This window comes from Tenrec ecaudatus, chromosome 16, assembly GCF_050624435.1.
Source record: "Tenrec ecaudatus isolate mTenEca1 chromosome 16, mTenEca1.hap1, whole genome shotgun sequence".
Classification (NCBI taxonomy): Eukaryota; Metazoa; Chordata; class Mammalia; order Afrosoricida; family Tenrecidae; genus Tenrec; species Tenrec ecaudatus.
This window is the reverse complement of record NC_134545.1, coordinates 74,047,378-74,068,576: the sequence shown is the minus strand read 5'-3', so window position 1 is coordinate 74,068,576 and position 21,199 is coordinate 74,047,378. Positions and strand designations below refer to the sequence as shown.

At 41.3% G+C, this 21,199-nt stretch overlaps 1 protein-coding gene across 1 annotated transcript; it reads left to right on the top strand.

Moving 5' to 3' along the window:
- Positions 1-18,379: 18,379 nt before the first annotated feature.
- Positions 18,380-18,839, top strand: LOC142428631 (iron-sulfur cluster assembly 1 homolog, mitochondrial-like). The gene is made up of 2 exons (XM_075533441.1): positions 18,380-18,521; positions 18,583-18,839. The coding sequence occupies exons 1-2, from the start codon at positions 18,380-18,382 to the stop codon at positions 18,837-18,839; spliced, it is 399 nt and encodes a 132-aa protein (XP_075389556.1).
- The last annotated feature ends 2,360 nt before the right edge of the window (positions 18,840-21,199 follow it).

Here is a 21,199-nt window from a genome sequence, read left to right as displayed (position 1 = left end):
TTTATCTGTCCTGGATTTTGCTTGTCAAAGGCCCTTATCTATACCAGTGTATATGCTCCAGTCTAGCCAGATTGTAAAGTAGAACTGGGGTCAACATATTTGGGGAGTGTGGGAGAAAGCATTAAAAATCTAGAGGGATATTGTGTGTTTCATCAGTGCTATACTGCACCCTGACTGGCTCATCCCTTCCTTGTGACCCTTATGTGAGGGGATGTCCAATTATCATTGACTCTTAAAGTTTTTTTCTGTATACCGTAATTTCCTTAATATTCATCTGAAGTTCTGTTTTGCTTTGTTTTTGCTTCAAGAAATGTCAATAATGAACATGTGGATAAAGGTTGGATTGGAGTTATTATGTGTGTCAACAAGGAAGGCAACAAAAAGTTGACAACATTAACGTCAATCATCAGAGGCAAGGCCATTTAATACCCTGAGAATCATCTCATTGCCACTCATCTCATCATCACCAGATCACTGCCCAGTTTCACCACAGTATATTAATTCTTTCGAAATGTGCAGGCTCCCACCTGCCTGGCACTGACTGTCCTCTGAGTCACAGGCTGAAAGGCGAGTGCAGTCGATGAGAAACAGACAAGTCTGTCCTATCATATACTCAAATGAGTCCTGTCTTTCTCATGATGGGCATTACTTGCTTGTCCCTCAAACTTTACATTACTGTGATTCACTTATTAGAAATGTATGTTACTATGAAAAAAAGCTCCTAGATTGACTTTCAAGTCCTGTCTGCAGTTGCTCTGGTAAGGCCAAACCAAATGATCCCACAGGCACTGGACAGCCTGCAGGCCAGATGTCGCTCATCACTGCCATCGAGAGAGCAGCCTACAATGGGTTTGCTTACCCAAAAATCCAAAGAACCGAGTGCCTTCAGGCAGGAGGCTTCCAAGAAGAGTAGAGTGCCTCTCTCTGAACACCTTTCCTTGGAGACAAACAGCTTTGTCATACTTAGCCAAAAGGGATGGGCACAAACCAGACCCCAGAGAGTACCAAGACCAAGGGCTGGGAGCCAAGGCCATGAGTAAGAGGTCAGATCCAAGCAGAGTCTGGTAGCAGAGACCTGTCTGCAAGCATGGTCAAAGAAGGAGCTGTCCTGTTAGAAAAATTGTTCCTATTGTTCTTCCAAGTTGATCTTGTTCCTGAATTATAGTGTGTTTCTTCCCTAATAACCCCCAAACTGTGTGTTATAGAACCTATTAGAGCAGCATTCTCAACCCGTGGGTCGTGACCCCTTTGGTGTCAAACGACCCTTTCACAGGGGTCACCCATGACCATCAGAAAATGCATATTTCTGATGGTCTTAGAAACTGAGACACCACTCCTCTATCCACCTCTGAATGGGTCCACCCATGTGGAGATATGCCCACATACGTGTACCCGACGTGATGGCATCATTGTGCCAACCCCATCACATAGACCCCATACAAATACAGTTGTATGTGACAGGGTCGGCGCCATAATGTACTTATGCGGACCAGTCACACATGTGTAGAGAGCAGCTACTGTGTTGAAAGCCGCTACTCTGTTAAAAATAGCTACTGTGTTGAAAGCTGCAGTATTGGAAGTAAAACGACACTTCATGAATTATAGTTACTGAGTGAATGTAAAAACATGTACTGTAAAATCATCAACTACTGCAAAAAATATCTGTACCATGGACACAATCTGGATGCTGATCGGTCCTTTTATATTCAGCTGTGTTTGATATGAATACTGCCCGATTGTGATAGTAACAGTTATGTTAAAAAAAACCAACACACTAAAGTTTCATAGGAAACTTTAATGAACTGTATTGACTGAACTATGCCATGCATCATCTTTTGTATTATTAAAGTTATTGTTATATATTATTGTCATTAGCAAATGATCCCATGACAATGGATCATGTAGAGAAGAATGTTAAGAAAAGGAAATATAGTGAAGATTTTTTTTACAGTGTGGTTTTACCTCAATAATTACAACAGGAATGGAGAAACCGCAATGAATTATTTGTTGTGAAGTTCTATCAGCAGAATCTATAAAGCAGAACAAACTTAAATGACATTTTGATAGCAAGCATCGAGCTTTGCTGGCAAGGATATCAGCCACTTTAGGAGCAAAGCTGATGAACTCAAGAAAGCCAGACTTGACACTGGAAGCAAGTACCACAAACAAAATGTAGTAGCCGTTGATGTTTCATATTTGGTGGCACCCAGAATTGCCCCAGCTATGAAACCTCACGTCATTGCTGAGGATTTACTGTTGCCAGTGGCCAAAGACATTGTTTGAGTTATGATAAGAGCCGATTTTCTTATGAAATTGAGTGCAATTTCCTTATCTAATGGCACCGTCTGCAGAAGAATAGATGACATATCTGCTGATATTCTTGATCAGGTAATCCTGAAAATTAAATCTACTTCACTTCCAATATTTAGCATCCAACTTGATGGATCTACAGACATTGAAAACTGTTCACAGTTACTGGTCTACATGAGGTATATTAATGATGATGACTTTAACGATGGGTTTCTTTTTTGTAAGCCTCTTGAAATGACAACTACTGCACATGATGCATTTGAAACAGTTGGTTCATTTCTGAAAGAGCATAAAATCTCTTGGGAAAAGGTTTGTGGTGTTTGTACAGATGGTGCTCCAGCTTTGCTAGGATGTCGATCTGGATTTCAATGTTTGGTGCTGAATGAGTCACCAAAAGTCATCAGAACTCACTGTATGATTCATCAGCAAATATTCGCAATAAAAACACTGCCATGAGAGTTCTAAGAAGTAATGAAACGCGTAATAAGTTCTGTCAATTTTGTAAAGGTGAGCACTTTAAACAGTTGACTGTTTTCCGCAACTGTGCAATGAGTTGGATGCGCTGAATAATGTTCTGTTATTTCACACTAAAGTGAGATGGTTGTTGACAGGAAATGTTTTAGACGTGTTTTTGAGCTTCGTGATGAACTCAAACCATTTTTAATCAGAAAGCAAGACTGCAGTTTGAAGCACTTTTCAGCTAAATGTGAACTGCACAAAATAGCTTTTGCTTGGTTGCCATCTTTGCCATCTTGAATGAGTTAAATTTATCACTGCAAGGACCAAATGCAACATGCCTCAATTTGTCTGAAAAGATCTGATCATTCCAAATGAAATTTCAGCTTTGGCCAAAAAAAAAAATTGGATGAAAATAAAATTTACATGTCGCTTATCTTATCTGCTTTCTTTGGGGAACATGAAATTGAACCAGACAAAAGGAACACTTGCACATGCTTGCAGATGAAATTTCATCATACTTTCCGAATTTACCTCACACCCCATTTGTACTTTCTGAAAGTCCATTCACAGTCAACATTGAAGTGTTCCTGAGACAGCACAAGAGGAGTTCATTGAACTTATTAACAGCAATGCCATGAGAACTGATTTCTCTACAATACTATTTTAAAAATTGTGGATCAAGTGTTTGCAGTCATATCCTATTCTATCTGAGACTGTGTTATGTCTTCTTCTTCCTTTCCAACATATCTTTGTGAAACAGGGCTTTCCAGCTTGTTGGTTGTCAATTTCATAGAAGTAGACTTGCTGTGGAAGATGATCTTCATTGTGCTCTTTCAAAGACTGCTCCAAGAATTTCTGATCTGGTGAGAAAGAAGCTATCTCAACTTTCACACTGATGTTGGATTTTTTATGCATGCTGTCTCAAAATGTATCAATGTAGTTTACTATTTTATAATTAAGACTGTTACCCATGCTACACCATGCTTCAAGACAAAATTTCATTTATTTGTAATTAGATATAAATATTTCACAATATATAATTACATAGTGGTTTTTGTTGTTGTTAAATCATTTTGTTGGGGGCTCATACAACTCTTATCACAATCCATACATCCATCCATTGTGTCAAGCACATTTGTACATTTGTTTCCAACGTCATTCTCAAAACATTTGCTTTCTACTTGGGACCTTGGTATCAGCTCCTCATTTTTTCCCCTCTCTCCCCTCCCTCCCTCATGAACCCTTGATAATTTATAAATTATTATTATTTTATTATGTCGTACACTGTCCGATGTCTCCCTTCACCCACTTTTCTATTGTCCATTCCCCAGGGAGGGGTGTATATGTAGATCATTGTGATTGGTTACTCCTTCCTCCCGACCTTACCCATCATCTCCTGGTATCACTACTCTCATTATTGGTCTTGAGGGGTTTATATGTCCTGGATTCCCTGTATTTCCAGCTCTGATCTGTACCAGTGTACATCTTCGGCTCTAGCTGGATTTGTAAGGTAGAATTGGGATCATGATATTGCAGGGGGGGGCATTAAAGAACTAGCAGAAAGGTGTATGTTGTGTATGTTTCATTGGTGCTATACTGTACCCTGACTGGCTCATCTCCTCCCCATGACCCTTCTGTAAGGAGATGTCCAGTTGCCTACAGATAGGCTTTGGGTCTCTACTCTGCATTCCCCCTCATTCACAATGATGTAATTTTGTGTTCTTTGATGCTGGATACCTGATCCTATTAACACCTCATGATCACACAGGCTGGTGTGCTTCTTCCACGTGGGCTTTGTTGCTTCCCAACTAGATGACCGCTTGCTTGTTTATATTCAGGCTATTAAGTCCCCAGATGCAATATCTTTTGATAGCAGGGCACCATCGGCTTTCTTCACTACATTTGATTATGCACCTGCTTCATCTTCAGTGATCATGTTGGGAAGATGAGCATCATGGAATGCCAGCTTAATAGAACAAAGTGTTCTTGCATTGAGGGAGTACTTGCGTAGAGGCCCAATGCCCATCTGCTAGCTTAATATTAAACCTATAAATATATGGGCATAGATCTATTTCCCCATCATCACATATAAATATATTTACATTTGTACATGCCTGTATTTAGACCTCTACAAATGCCCTTTGCCTCCTAGTTCCTTCCTCTATTTTCTTTTACTTTCATCTTGTCCCACTATCATGTTCAGCCTTCTTTTTGGTTTCAGTAATCCCTCTCAGTTACATTGCCCTTGATCAAGCCCTACCAGGCCTCTCTTTTACCCTCCTCACCATCAATTTTAGATCACTTGTTGTTCACTTGTCCCTGGGTTTGGTAACACTGCATATTTTTTTTGTGATTAATCACTATGCTTTAATTATGTTCCATTTGTAACAATGAAAATACATCATTCATATCAGATCTTTACATTACAATTCAAACAGTAGAAAAATTACAATTATGAAGTAGCAACAAAAATAATTTTTTGGTTGGGGATCACCATAACACGAGGAACTGTATTAAAGGGTCATGGCATGAGGAAGGTTGAGAAATGCTGCAGTAGAGATTTGGAGAGAGTTGGTGAGAAGAGCGGCCGAATGCACCTACCTCCAGGCAACTGATCTTAGACAGGGGGTCAAAGAGGCAATAAATCGGAAAAAGACAGACTTGTCAGCAAATGGTGTTGGCAGACTTAGACCTCCATTTGCAGAAGAGTGAAACAGAGCCCATGCTCCACCCCATGTACTACAGCGGAACCTAGGTGGGTCAAAACCTAAATGTAAACCCCAGAGCTCTAAAGATCATCAATAAGAAAACAAAGACAAACTGAAGGACCCAATTGCGAGGCATTCACCTATTATCCAATCTAACAAAGGAAACACACAGAGAAGACAAAACAGATGACTGGGACACACAAAAACCAAGACATTGACATGCATCAAAAGACTTCATCCAGGGCTGTGCAACTGCTATAATGTGTTCTTTATTTTAGGGAGTATGTCCCCCACACGAAGCAGAAAAATGTAAACAATACATATACTAAATAAAAACTAAAAACTCTAAATAAATAAGGTTTGTTTGCTTGTTTCTAAAGAAAGAGTGAAGGGTCCCAGCCTTAAAATCCTCCAGATTTCTTATCTGTTAGATGTAAACATTTGTCTGAGTTGCTATAAAAGGGGGAAAAATAAAACTGAAGTGGACTTGGAATCTTTGGTGACATACCAGTTTTTTTTAAACACTTCATCAGAAGTATAATAAGTGAACCCATGGACTGGGAAAATATTTAAAATGACCCGCTATACAGTATCTAATCTCTAAGAGCTATAGAATATTGCAAGATCACATTAAGAAAAACAAACAAACAAGCAAGCAAATAATCCAATTAAAAAGTGGGTACAAGACATGAATAAGCAATTCACCAAAGAAGGCATTCAAATAACTAACAAGCACATGAAAAAGTGCTCACTAGTCACATGGGAGGGATACACAAATCAAAACAAGAATGAGATGCCACCTTACAATCCAATGGAAACAAAACAAAGCAGAAAGAACAAATGCTGCAGAAGATGTGGAGAGGTTGGAACTCTCATGTCCTCCTGGGGGAGCTATACCCATGTGAGATGTGGAAAGTGGCATGGTGTTACCTGAAACAGTTGTGAATGGAAATACCATATAATCCAGCAATACCTCTGCTGCACATAGACCCTAAAGAAGTAAAAGACATCGCATGACGGGAAGTATGCACTCCCATGTCCATGGCGCCACTATTCACAATGGCAAGAAGTTGGAAACAGCCCAAAAGGCCATCAAAAGAATGACCAAAGAAACCGAGGTCCTATATCAGAGCTTAAAATCTGAACAACCCATTTGCAGAAGACGATGGGTGATAGTGAAACCCAACGTCCTCACAGCAGATGAAGGCTCTGTTGAATGCTTTCCTTTCTGACCATTACCCCCAAAAGTATTTACTACCTTTCTATCATTTGCTCTCCCTTTAACCCATTTTTCTTTTGTTCTATCTTCAATCTTCTGCTTTCCCTTAGATTGTGGTTTTTCTGTGTTTTATTTTGTCTTTGTTGGGAGTTGTTTGTAGGATTTTCTTTATGAAATCAGAGGATGGGTAATTTGCAGAGACAGAGACTCTGCTAATAATTCCTTATGGTTCTGGCAAGGGGGGAATGGGGTGCTAATAATAATGAGTACAAGAATGAAAAAATATCCTAAAATTAATGAGTGATGACTGTAAAACTTTAAAAAATATATTTGTACCATCGAATTGTATATTATATTATTACATGCTGACAAAGCTGTTAAAAAAAATTAGATGGTGAGCTGGATTCGACCTAGGGGCAATATTTTTGCTAAACCTTGGTTTTGATGAAAGTTTATAAATGTCAACCATTATTTCATTTTGTCTCTCCTCTTACCACAAAAAATTAATAATCTTCATAGTCCACCACTCTGTAAACTTAATACTTCTAAGATTTTACCTATGAATAGTTTTGACTCATTTGGGCAGCCATATAAACCTATGTTTAGCTCTAGCTTTAGGATATCTGGAAAAATGTACTTTTACTGTGGCTCTTTAGAACTAAATATGTAAATTTAGATTAAGTCATAATCTCTTTGGCCCCTGAATTAAAATTTAGAAAATGAAAAACAAACAAATAAATAGCACCACACCACCACTGCTCCTCACCCTCCCACCCCCCCTCTGAGAAGAGCTAGAAAGCAGAGGTGTGTCTGAAGCCCCCCGATGGGAATCAGCTTTGGGGAGAGGCTGCCATTGATTCTCTCTCCATCACAAATTAGAAGTGTTCTGATGCCACGGCATTGTTTTAAACAGGTAGAAATATAGATAAAACCATCGAGATGGATTTGTTAAAATTATCCTCTGCAGAGTATGTGAGGGACAATTATAATCTCCTTATTTTCACTGTATTTAAATATGTATTTTTCTATAATGGGCATATTTTGCTTTTTTAGGGGGAAAAGAGGATATATAATTAAAAATAAATAGAATGGTAGTCAGCTAACGGGACATAACTTCTAATAGGAACATTATAAATGTTGATGGAAGGAAAGGAAAAAAAAGAGAGGGAGGGAGGGAGGAGAAGAAGGAGTGAAGGGACAGTCATTATTTCACAGAGAAGCTTGACGCATTAAGGGATTATGATGCCCTGGTCATTTGCATATTTGATGCATGTGTAGAAATAGGATGTTGTTTTCTAAATTGCTCTCATTAAATACTGCTGCATTTGAGTTTTTCCCAACTGCTGACAAATGACAAAAGGGAAACACCTTTCCCATTGACCAATGCAAGAGTCGGTACATGGGTTTTTCTTTTTATTTTTCAGGATGAATAATGCTAGAAACAGATTTGTTCAGATAAACGGGAGTGGCCACAGGGTGTTGGTGTTTAATACAAAGAGGCTCTTCTTGCCTCTGATTGGCCGTAACACGGAGGTCTGCCATCTCCTATGAGGCTCTAGAGTCTGGGGGAGTTTCTCACCTCCATTTACATCAACCTTCTAGTCAGATTTTATTTCTGGTAACTCAGGGCAAAATGATTACGCGTTAGTTGAATTGACATGGATTAAAATCACATCCGGGTCCTCCTCTAGCTGTTGGGTGTATGTGTGGCGGTGGTCCCAGCCGCACTGAGCATTCTTTCTGGGATTGGATGGGCAGGAGAGTGTTCTCTGTTTCACAGATGTAAAATATCCCAGTTGGGAATCCTCTCCAAAGTCTCAATCTTCAGGGGAGACAAGAATTGAAATAGCTAACTGATTGGGTTAGAAGAAATAGTCAGTTCAGATATTTTTATGTACTTAAAAGCAATCACCTCAGAAAATTCTTGTCTTTAAAAACACATGTTCTTAAAATTCATAACTGTACTATGGGTTCCAGGAGTGGTTCTCCGAATGTGCCCCTGAGACCCCCGAAGCTCCTTCAGAGTCCTAAGCCTTAAGAGTATTTTCATACAAACACATTCTTGGTCTTTTCGCTCCTATTCTCTCATGAATTTACAGTGGAATAGGTTTCCACATATGATATTTACAATGCTTCAAAGGCTGAAGCAGACGTAAGAACCCAGTGTCTTCTCTTTCTTTTTCTCTCTTATCACAGACACAGGTTTTGAAGAAATTTGTTAAAAAATGTAAAACAGTAATAGCCTTTTCACTGATTTTTTTTGGTTTTCTTTTGGAACATATAGTTTGTATTTTTATATTTATATAAATTATATTTATATTATAAATTGGTATTTAGGTTACCATGTAATTGGTTTATTATTTTAAAAATAGTTTTATTATGTGATTGAGATTGTTTTGGTTTTAGTGTAGTAAAATTTAATAGAATGCACCTACAGAAAAGTTATCTGGTGCCTAGGATGGCTTATTTAAGAGCCTGTAGAATTCTAGCTGTCAAAAAGTCATAGAAACACTGGTTTATACTACTAGGAAACTAGTTAATTCTCAATAACTCATTTTCCTTTGAGGATCATACAAACCTGGGAACAACCTGTGCCGGGAAGCGCAGGGAACAGCTGCTTCAAACGTGGAAACCACAGGCACAATGGACCGATTCTCTTCATGAACAGGACTTGTTTCCGTGTGCTCTTCATGTTAGTTATTCTAGCTGTAGAGAATTGTGTATCTGTTACGTCCCTATGCCCATTACGCTGCACATGAAGATGGGATACCTGGGATCTTGCCCCCTGTCCTTGGCCTTGTCCCTAAACCACATTTCTTCCCATTGTAAACAGAGTGAGGATGTGACCCTCTTCCACACCAAAGCCAAATGCAAAGCCATCTAGTAGATTCTGACTCACTGCGACCCCAGGGGGCAGAGTAGAACTGCCCCTGGGCTTTCTGAGACTGACTTTTTAGAGGAGTAGAGGACCCTGGTGGCTAGTGGTTATACATTGGGCTGATAGCCGCAAGGTTCGCAGTTTGAAACCTCCAGTAGCTCCTTGGGTGAAAGATGGGGCTTTTTACTCCCATAAAGAGTGACAGTCTTGGAAACTCACAGGGGCAGGTCTACCCTGTCATGTAAAGTTGCTATGAGTTATTTGTTTGTTTGTTTTCTTTTTTGAGAAAGCCTCATCTTTCTCCTGAGGAGTGAGGTTAGCAATCCAACACACAACCCACTTTACCACCTGGGCTCCTAAAGCTTCTTTGTGTAGCTTAAAGCCAATTAGCTAAGGTATACATAGAGCATTAAAAAAAAAACTGTCATGTGTTTTACCTTTAAAAGGTGTTTTCCAGTAGACAGATAGATGTTTGATGAGGACCTCTGACTTCTTTCATCAACTTATATTTGTTGGATCCTTTGATTTTGAAATGTTCCAAATAATAAAAACTCACCACTGCCATGGAGTGGCTCACAGGGCTGGTGACCTCATGCCTGGCAGAGTAGAACCGCTTCATTTGGTTTTCCTGTTTTTATTCTTTACCCAAGCAAATTAGTAGACCTTTCTTCTGGACACTGTTGAGAGGGCTTGAGCTGCCAACCCTTAGACTAGTTAAAGTCAAAATCAAATCTACCGCCATCACGTTGATTCTGATTGGCAAGGATCCTACAGGACAGAGTAGAAGCGCTTTGCAGGGTTTCTGAGACTGTAGATCTTGACAGGAGCAGGCCGCTTCATCTCTCTCCTGTGGAATGGCTGGTGGGCTTGAGCCACTCTCCTGGGAGGTAGCAGCCTGATGCTTAGCTTGCTGGGTCACAGGGATCTTTTAAGGTTAGTGTATATATTAAAAAAAAAACCAACCCAACAACCCCAAACCAAGCTCACTGTCGTCGAGTCAATATGACTCATAGCAACCCGACAGGCCAGAGTTTCAGTGTTCCCAGCTGGGTTTCTGAGACGGTAACTCTTTGTCGGAGTAGAAAGCCTCATCTTGCTCCTAAAAAGAAGTTGGTGGTTTCAAACCGATGGCTTTGACGTCAGCAGCCCATTGTGCAATGAGTGCAGACCATTTGCACCACCCAGGAATATCAGATGTTGGTACATGTGGAACAAAATACTAATAGTATATCCAGTGTTAGATTTTTGTCATTGCTGTTCATTTGTTTGTTTGTTTGAAATCTTTTTTGGGGGTTGATTTACATGTACAAAGCTTTTGTGTGCTGAGACAGAACCATGGAAGGGACTTATCTTCTCCCAGCAAAGTTCCCCTGAAGTTGTTCCAATGTAATATGAATCCTTTCCTTATAGGGTTTCCTGTTATTTAACAGCTATTAAATAGGTTTGAGCAGAAAGCACTGATGGTAGTATGATATCAGTTCTTGAAATATAAAATTACTTCCATCTGCAGAAAAAGAATGTCTTCAGGTTGGGGGGTGGGAGGAGGGATGGGGCCACTGACGTTGGGAGTAAACATTACTGTTTTAAAATAAAACACTCATATTTATGTGTTGCTACATAAGCAGTGACATGGCCTTTTCTGCGGACAAATATTAAAAATAACAGATATCTAAATATATATTTAGGCATGTGTTGCTGGGCTTAACATTTAGCCTTCTAATATAGATAGCAGTTATTTGCCATTCAAGTTGTATAAACAAAAGAGACGAATTAGATGATGGTGTGCGGTTGCTTGATACCAGTCTCCTAGAAACGGTAGAATTCTTCATTCTCTTAGGAGCATTGATTTATTGGGTCTTTCAGTAGTGTTGCCATCACAATGCAATCTATCCTAATTAATTCTATTTTAAGAGACTTGAAGAAATGCAAAGAAAGCCCTCCCCCAAAGGAGAAACGTTAAGTGGTTACTGACAGTGATCTCCCTTTGTTATTTTCCTTAGTCCTTGGTTTTGATTTTTTTCTGTAAGAGCAACCTTTAGCACACCGTAAGGTGAAAAGTAGGATGACTTCTGAATAAACAGAACGCTCACATCGTAGACGCAGAAGGTTCCACAGACATCAGGCCGTCAGGTCCTCTTACCTTTGAGAGGAGAGAACAGAGCTGTCGAGCTTGTGCGACTTGTCAAGGTCACTGACGACTGCGGTCATTCTAATCTTGGTCTGCTCTAGTATGGTCCCTGGGAATCAGGAAACTCCATTAGCTCACCGCAAGCTAGTTTCATTGGATTTTAGCTTTACTGACTGTACAGTTCTTTCTTAGCCACGATGTCAATTGTTTCCCTTCACAGCCCTGTGGGGCAAGAAGGGCATATATTAGGCCAAGAGGTGAAGAGATTATGTGTAGAGGAGCAGTAGACTAGGGGAGGATACAATTGCACATCCACAAGTCACACGGCAATACATGTCCGAACTTACATGGAATGCTACATGGGAACGGATGGGCACCTATTACATATTGGAGAGGGATACATGACAGAAAGTTGTGGGAGTTGAGTATCAAGTGGCAGGGTAAGCGAGCATAAAAGAAGTGGTTGCTTTCATTGGCAAGAATTGTAGTTAAAGGCAAGTTAATTAATTCCCCTAAGCTTGGGTTTCTTTGTGGATCGATAAAATCCTTAGGAAGCTTAAATTACACAACTATAAAGCATCTACGTTATGTCTAGTAAGGGTCAAGAAAGGGTTCAAAGATGTTTTTGAGATAACAGATGGATTGGTGTCCTTGAAACAAAAATATCACTCAGTAGTACAGACTATCAGGAGACAGGGATGTGCTTGAGATGACTGAAGAACGTCTACATGGAAAAGCCTCCTCCTGAGAAATCCACCTCGGGATTGGAAAATCCTCCACCACGTGGTAAGGGAAAACCAGAGAAAGGACAAACGCATCAAGGGGAGTGAACGAGAAAGGGCCAAGCCCTAAGGATTTAACCTTGGTAAATGTGCCCGTGTTCTGGGCAGTCGTAGAAAGAGTGGCCCAGATGACCCTACTTGTAAGACAGCCTACCAAGTGTGGGTGCAGTGGTATTGCATGGGGGTGGCCAGGTATGACATGATCAGAGAAAGTGACACCAGAAGGAATATCAGTGAAGTTTCTCTGTGGAAATGTAGGATTTTTCATTACAATATCCCTGTAGTTAGTTGTCATAACACAAACATTTTGAATAGACCCAGCTTATATATGTCAACACACTTACTGTGCTAGTTTACCTGTTGAAACTTCTAATGGAATCCAATTGGAGATGTCCCTTTCACCCAATTACAAAATTAAAATAGTCCCATGAATTATGTGGCTTCATCTGCACCTGCCGCAAGCATAGACTGCTTTTTTGGTTGTTGTTGTTGTTTTGGTTTGGTTTTTATTTTGTTGGTTTGGCTGCTGGGGTTTTTATCATCAATGATTTTGTCAGATTTCTGGTGTTATTGCTACACTACTTTGGGGATCGTTTTTGTGAACCTCTTTTAAGTGTAAAGTAGTAAAGAAAGGAAAAACTATTTTAAAGGCTTTAAAGGCTCAGTTGCTTGTAACGTATAAGTAAGCTTCATGGAGGGAGCCCCGACAGCCTATTGTGTAACTCATTGAGCTGCTAGCTCTCCGGTTGGCAGTTTAAACTCACAGGCTGCTCCACGGGAGAAAGATGAGGCTGTCTACTCCTGTGAAGATTTAAAGTCATGGAAACCCGCAGAGGCAGGTCTTCCCTGCTCTATGGGTTTGCCACAAGCCAGAATCGACTGGATGGCGGTGACTTTGAGGTTGGCACTGCACTAAAGACAATGGTGAAAAACAAGACTCCAGACAATGAGAGAATGCTAATTGAAATTCTCAACAAACTGACGGAGCGCTGGAAGCACATGCTAGTCTATGCCAAGACATTTGGAAAACAGTTAACAGGCCAATTGACTAGAAGAAATCCAGATTAGTGCCCATTCCAAAGAAAGGGGCCCCAACAAAATGTGGAAATGATCAAACAACATCTTTAACATCACATGTAAATAAAAGTTTGTTAAAGATAATTTTAAAATGGCTTCAGACCAGTGATTTCCAGTGCTCAACACCACTGCAGGAACCGCTGCCTGGCTTCCACTGTGATCTTGCTTAAAGGGTAATTCTGCCCAGCATCTGTGGGACTCTACACCAAGCAGGCACACCACCCTGCTACTTTGAGGCAGAGTTGGAAGTCCTCCAGCCCCACGGTCAGACGATCAGGGTTCAATTATCTCCTGACTTTCTATTTTTTCTTCTCTCTTTATTCTTGCTCCCTTCTCTCTTTCACACTGTAGGAGGTCTCAGTGGACCCAGTTTTTCTTTTTTCTTCTTCTCTCCCTCTCTTCCCTTTCACAAGCCACTGCCGGCTTCTGGACCACTACCGTCCACCTAGGGTGACTCTGCCCAAACAGCAGGGGGAACTCCAGCCTGCCCTCTGTGGAAGTGCTGCACACTGCCCAGAGTAGCCATGACAGCCCTCTCCAGTGCTACACTGCTGAGGAAATCTCCACCTGGCCTCCACAGTGATCTTGCCAACTAGGGTAATTCCGCCCAACACCTGTGGGACATTGCACCACAAGGGCGCACCCACCTGCCACTTTGGGGCAGGGTTTAAACCCCTCCAGCCCCAACGTTCAGGCAATCAGGAATCAATTATCTCTTACTCTTTCTCTTTCTTCTCTCTTTCCGGCACAGGCAGTCTAAGCAAGCACAGTTGTGGTTTTCTTCTTCTTTCTCTTTCATTCTTCTATTTTTTCTCTTTTTCTCTCCTCTTCCTCTCTTTCCTTCCACTTGCCACTGCTGGCTTCCAGTGCCCTGCCCTCGGTGCAGGGCAACTCAACCCACCCAGTCAGGAGAGCTCCAGCCTGGAAGCAGTGACATGAGGCAGTGCTACACGCAGCATGGCACGGAGCTCAGCTATCTCTATAGCTATTATTATTCTTTCTTTTCTTCTTCTTTCCCTTTTACTCCCCCCTTCTTCTAGCTCTTCTCTCTTTCCCACCACAGTCTCAGCAGGCTCAGTTGTTCTTTGTCTGTTCCTTTGTCTTGGCTTTGCTCTTTTTTGGTGCGTGTTAGTTTAGTTTTTTACTTTTGCTCTTGTCTTTGTTTTCTCCTTTCTCTCTTTTTCTTCTCTTCCCACTCTCTTTCCTTTCACAAGCCACTCCCTGGGCCCAGGTCACTATCCTCTGCCTAGGGCAACTCTGACAGCCCAGTTGGGGGAGCTCCTGCCCACACTTGTTGGCTTTACATGCAACTGGGGAAGTCATGCATGCCTTCTGATGACCCCCAACAGCTTGGGGATCTCCCCTTTAAATGGCTTGGGAAACTCATGCCTACACCTCAAAGCCCTACAAGTGACCGGGGAAACTCCTGCCTACTGTTAGTGGTGCTCCACACTACTATGGGAACGTCTGCCCAACCTCCTGTTTAAGATACCCAAGAAGATAGGAATGGAAAATAAATTCCTCAATATAATACACACTATAAATGAAAAACCAACAGTCAACATGGTAATCAATGGAGAAAAGTCGACAAATATTCCACTGAAAAAAGGGACCAGATAAGGATGCCCCTTGTCCCTAATCCTATTTGACATCGTATCGGAGGTCCTAGCTAACAGCATAAGACAAAGAAAGGACATCAAAGGAATTCATCTGGGGAAGGAAGAGGCAAAACTATCGTTATTAACAGTCAATATGATTTTATATATTGATAATATCCAACACTCCACAAGTGGATTGTTGGAAGTGATAGAGGAATATAGCAGAGTGGGAGGAAAAAGATCAGCAAACAAAAGTCTATCGGACTTCTATACACAACAGACAAAATCAAAGAAGAGGCAATTAAAAAGGTAGTACTCTTTATAATAGCCGAGCACAAATTGAATTATCTAGGGATGTACCTGACTGAAAAAACAAAAGATTTTTATGGGGAAAACTACAGATCACTATTATAAGAAACCAAGCGTGACCTCAACAAATGGAAGAATATCCCATGTTTTGTGCATTGGAAGAGTCAATATATAAAAGATGTCAGTTCTGCTCAAGGCACTATATAAGTTTAATGCTATCCTGATACGAATCCCATCATCCTCCTTCAAATAATTGAAAACTCTGATTACCAACTACACATGGAGAGGGAAGAAGCCCAGAATTGGCAGAAAACTCCTCAAGAAGAAGGACAAAGTGGGAGGGTTGGCTCTAATTGACGTGAGCATAGCTTACACGGCCACAGTGGTTAAAGCAGTGCAGTACGGGTATAATGGCAGACATTCAGACCAATGAAAAAGAGCTGAAAACCCAGAAATACAATTTTCAGCATATAGACATCTGATTTTTGATAAGGCCCCCCCAAAAAAAACAATGTCAAATGGGAAGCAGATCCCTCTTCAATAAGTAGTGCTAGAAAAAAATGGACATCTACCTGCAGAAAAATGGGGCAAGACCCTTATCTCACTCCATGCACAAGCATAAAATCAAGGTGGATCACAGACCTTGAGGTAAAACCCCAAACTATTGCCATCAATGAGAGAATTGGGACAAACCTGAAAACCTTGGCACAGGGCATACACAGGCTATCAGAAACAGGGAAGGATACAAATAGAGGAGTCACACATTGACAAGTGGGACATACTGAAAATAAATCACCTGTGTACATCAAAAGAATTCAACAGAAAGTAATAAGCATGCCCACAGATTTGGATAGCATCCTTAGCGATAACACATCAGACAAAGGTCTTATTACTCAAATCTATAATACTTTGCAAGCTTTCAATAAGAAAAAAACAAACCAACTAACTACCCACTAAGAAGGTGGGCAAAGGACCTGAACAGAAGTTTAACAAGGGCAGAAATCCGAATGGCCAATAAACACGAGAAAATATTTCTGATCATTAGCCATAAGAGAAATGAAAATTAAAACAACTATGAGATACCACCTAACCCCCTCAAAGACAGCAGAAATTAACCAGTGTTGGAGGGGTTGTGGTGAGATAGGTATTCTTGTCCACTGCTGGTGGACCTGTATGTATAGCCATTATGGAAATAGATTTGGTGATATCTAAAACAAATGAAATCGTGCTAACATCTGACCCAGCAATCCTCCTACTGGGCATGTACCCTGAAGAGGCTAGAAACAAACCACGGCCAGATATCTGTGCTCCAATGTTCATGGTGGCACAGTTCACAATAGCAAGGAGTTGGAAACAACCCAAATTTCCATCAACAGAAGAATGGATCAAACAACTGTTGTATATACATACAATGGAGGAGTGCCCATCTCTAAAAAGCAGTAATGAACACATGAAGCACATTGAGGCAGGGGAAGAACTGGAGGAAATCGTGCTAAGCAAAGTAAGCCAAGCACAAAAGGACAAGTGCACCATGAGCCCACTGAGGTAAGCTTAAAAAAAAACACGGGGCATAGGAAAAATGCTACTATATACATACATTCTGGGGGTGAAGTTCAGGGACTATGGCAGGGGCCAGACCAAATTCAGGAATACATATGGCCACCAACTAAATAGGAGGGGAAATGAAAGAGATAAAATAAAGACATGGGTGGCGGGGAGCAGGGCACTAACCACCCAAAAGGAGGGTACTGTTTATACCTTCATAGGAGAGGGAGAGAGAGAGAACAGGCTTCAACCCAATGTGCAAAGATGTGAATACAACATACCGACATATACCAGGGAACCAACAGAGAGGTTTGCGGGGCCAGTCCCAATCCCAAGTACGTGGACACCCCTGTCTCCCAGAAGAATGCACTTCAGAGGACAGCACTGAAGCTACAGCTTGGAGAGAGGGGCACATCTGATTAGAGCGTACAGGAAGAGGGATGGAGAGGGAGAGGAAGGGGAACACATCCTGGCCCACCAAGCTCCAAGGATGATATTCCTGGTTAGAGCAGACAATACACAGAGAGGACCATACAGCCAGCCTCACCACGAGACATGACATCCCTCAATAAACCATAGTGCTACGGGGGGCAACACTGGAGACACAGTGCGGGATTTGTGCTCAATCTGACCCCATCACACTGGGGTGAAACACTAAGGGCATGCAACAGAGCAGCAAGGGGAACAAAGTGATGAAATCCCTGGGGAATACCAAAAATATATTTTGGAGACAGAGTGTGGAACCTCATCAAACTCGACCCCATTTATAGGTTTTTCCATTATAGGCTTTCTTTTTGTTGTTATTTTGATTTTGTTTTTTATTGTTGTTGTTATTGTTTTGTGGTTTTGACTTCCTTTGCTGTTTTGTTAGGCTTTGCCTGTTTTGTTTTTTTTTTATTGCACTTATTAATGTCTCTGCATGTCTATCCAGATAAGATAGGTGGGATAAATAATTGGGAGATGAAAAGAATGGGAACAATGGTTTTGGGGGGATACAGGAGAAGGGAAGGTTGGAGTAAAAAAGGTGAGGGGAACCAACCAAGGGACAAGGGAACAACTAGTGAACTAAAATCTATGGCGAAAAGGGTGTAGGATGCCTAGTGAGACTTAATCAAGGGCAATATAGCAGCAAGGAATTACTAAATCCGAACGAAGGCTGAAAAATGATGTGGGACAAGAGGAACATAAAAGGAAATCAAGGAAAGAACCAAGAGGCAAAGGGCATTTATAGAGGTCTAAATATAAGCATGTACATACGTAAATATATTTATATAAAATGAGAGGGAATAGGTCATTGTGTACGGCTGTGTCCATGGAGAGAGGTTGAGCAGTTCGATCTCCTGCTGGAGGCACCAGGACAGCGAAGATGTCGGCTTCATCAGTCCGAGCCACTGTCCAGGCTGTGAGCAAGAGGAAACTGCAGGCCACCTGGGCCGCCCTCACCCTGACACCTTCAGCAGTACACAAGATTAAACAGCTTCTTCAAGATAAGCCTGAACATACCAAACGTGACTGAAATCTGCTTCTGTGTCATGTTGCCCATTTCCTGTTCATTGGAGGGCATAGCAGGGGTAGGTTTGAAAGTTGGTGTTCGAACCAGGGGTTGCAATGGCCTTTCTTATACTTTAGAATATACAAAGACCAAAGGAGATTCTGATGAAGAAGTAGTTCAAGATGGTGTCAAAGTGTTCATCGAAAAGAAAGCACAACTCACCCTTTTAGGAACAGAAATGGACTTTGTAGAAGATAAATTATCCAGGGAGTTTGTGTTCAGTAACCCAAACATCAAAGGAATGTGTGGCTGTGGAGAGAGCTTTAATAGTTGAAACCTCAGAACTCTGCTTCTGTGAGCTCCAGGGATGTTCATGGGAACCTCAGGCAGAGAAGGAAATCACTGACTGTCACGAGCGTAGATTCACAATGTCTGGCTGCCTTACAAGGAAAATTAAAGTAATGCATTTGGGGAAAAAAAGAGAGGGAATAGATCTATGTACTTATATCTATATGTTAAGAATTAAGGTTACAGATGGACATTGGGCCTCTACTCAAGTACTCCCTTAATACAAGAACACTTTGTTCTAACAATCTGGCATTCTGTGATGCTCACCTTCCTGACATGATTGCTGAAGACAAAATGTGTGCATAAGCAAATATGGTGAAGAAAGTTGATGGTGCCCGGCTATCCAAAGATATAGCATCTAGGGTCTTAAAAGCTTGAAGATAAACAAGTGACCATCTAGCTGAGAAGCAACAAAGTACACATGGAAGAAGCACACCAGCCTTTGTGATCATGAGGTGTTGCTGGGATCAGGTATCGGACATCTAAATCCCAGAATAAAACCATACCCAAGGTGAATGGTGGCAGCGGGGTGGGAATGAAGTCGAGACCCAAAGCCCATATGTAGACAATTGGACATCCCCTCACAGAGGGGTCACAGGAAAAAGATGAGGCAGTCAGTGTGCAGTATAGCACCAATAAAACACAGCTTTCCTCTAGCTCTTTGGTGCTTCCTTCACCCCACTATCATGACCTCAATTCTACCTTACAAATCAGATTAGACCAGAGCATGCACACTGCTACAGATAAGAGCCCGAAACAATCCAGGATAGATAACCCCCTCAGGGACAACAGTGAGAATAGAGATACCAGGAGGATAAGGGGATAGAAAGAGGGAATTGATCACAAGGATCAACATATAACCCCCTACCAGGGGGACGAACAATGGAAAAGTACGTAAAAGATGACAGAGGAAAATGCAAGGTATGAAAAGAATAATCTATAACTTATCATGGGTTCATGAGGGAGGGTGGGTGGGGAGGCAGGGGGAAATGAGGAGCTTATAGCAAGGGTTCAAGTAGAAAGAAAATGCTTTCTTGAAATGATGATGGCAGCATATGTGCAAATGTGCTTGACACAATGGATGAAAGTATAGATTGTAATAAGAGATGCAAGAACTCCCAAATAAAAGTATTTAATATAAATAAAAAATACACACACACAAAATGGTTGCAGCAGTACATTGAAAAAAGGAGGTTTCAGAAGAGGACATGGAATAAGGGATACCATTACTGATGTCAGATGAACACTGACTAAAATCTGACAATACCAGAAAAATGTTTACTTGGCTTTCATCGACTATGAAACGTGTTTGACTATGAGGATTAGGAAAAACTATAGATGGCATATTAAAGAATGGGAACTTTAAGATACTTAGAGATTTACAGAGCTCAGTAGCTTTTCATTTTTGTTCAGACACAATGTCTGAATCAATGATCCCAGTTATATAATCTCCTGTCAACTTGAGTGAAGGGGTAGAGTCTAGCCTGTCAATCAGGTCTTAGTCAACGATGACTCTGTGTGGACATGGCCTTCTCCTGAGGATCCTAGGAACTCCTGTCTTCCTCCATGGAGGTGGGGAACAATCCTTCTCTGCTTCGACTTCCTGGTGAGCAAGACACCCCAGCCAGAGCCCAAGAGCTGGAGGAGCCATGTGGAGACCCACGTCAGCACTGAGATGCTTCCTCTGCCACTGAATCCCCAAGACTTTCCACCCACAGGCCTGTGATCTTCCTGCACTTGGCATCATTGCATGTGCTGCATGAGTCTAAAGAGAAATTTATGGACTGGTATTAGACATATGTGCTAATATCAGACTTGTGGATGATCTGGACCAGGCTGCGATGTTTTCACATTATACAATTGCTATTTTATATAAAGCTCTCTTATACACTTTGTTAGCCTGGTACTTTAGAGAAACAAATCCACAGAAACTCTTATGTTTAAGAGAATTTTATATAAAAGGCAAGTACACATCAAGAAAACATCCCAACCCAGTGCTACGCAAGCCAACAAGTCCACCATTAGCCCATATGTCCGACAACCAATCCACAAAGTCCTCCTCCATCTCACAAAACACATGCAATGATACTGACTACAGGAGAAAAGCCATATCAGTGAATGTGTATTCATCTCAGTGTTGGCAGGGGTCTCCACACGGCTGCTCCAGCACCCAGGGTTGCATCCGGGTAGGTTCATGTGGCTTCTCTTCAGGGATGCCTTGCAGGAAGTAAGCCTTGCCAGCTGAAGCAGGGAACTGGCTCAGGCATCTTCACCCTGGTCCCACCATCACAAAACCAGAGACCTGAGAACTAGAAAGGCGAGGCTTATCAAGCCATTTATCTCTCT

Excerpts from the sequence above, each read along its gene's own strand:
- LOC142428631 (XM_075533441.1), top strand. The coding sequence starts at position 18,380 with ATGTCGGCTTCATCAGTCCGAGCCACTGTCCAGGCTGTGAGCAAGAGG. Across the intron at positions 18,522-18,582 it reads TAAGCCTGAACATACCAAAC|GGGTAGGTTTGAAAGTTGGT; the intron begins GTGACTGAAATC and ends AGGGCATAGCAG.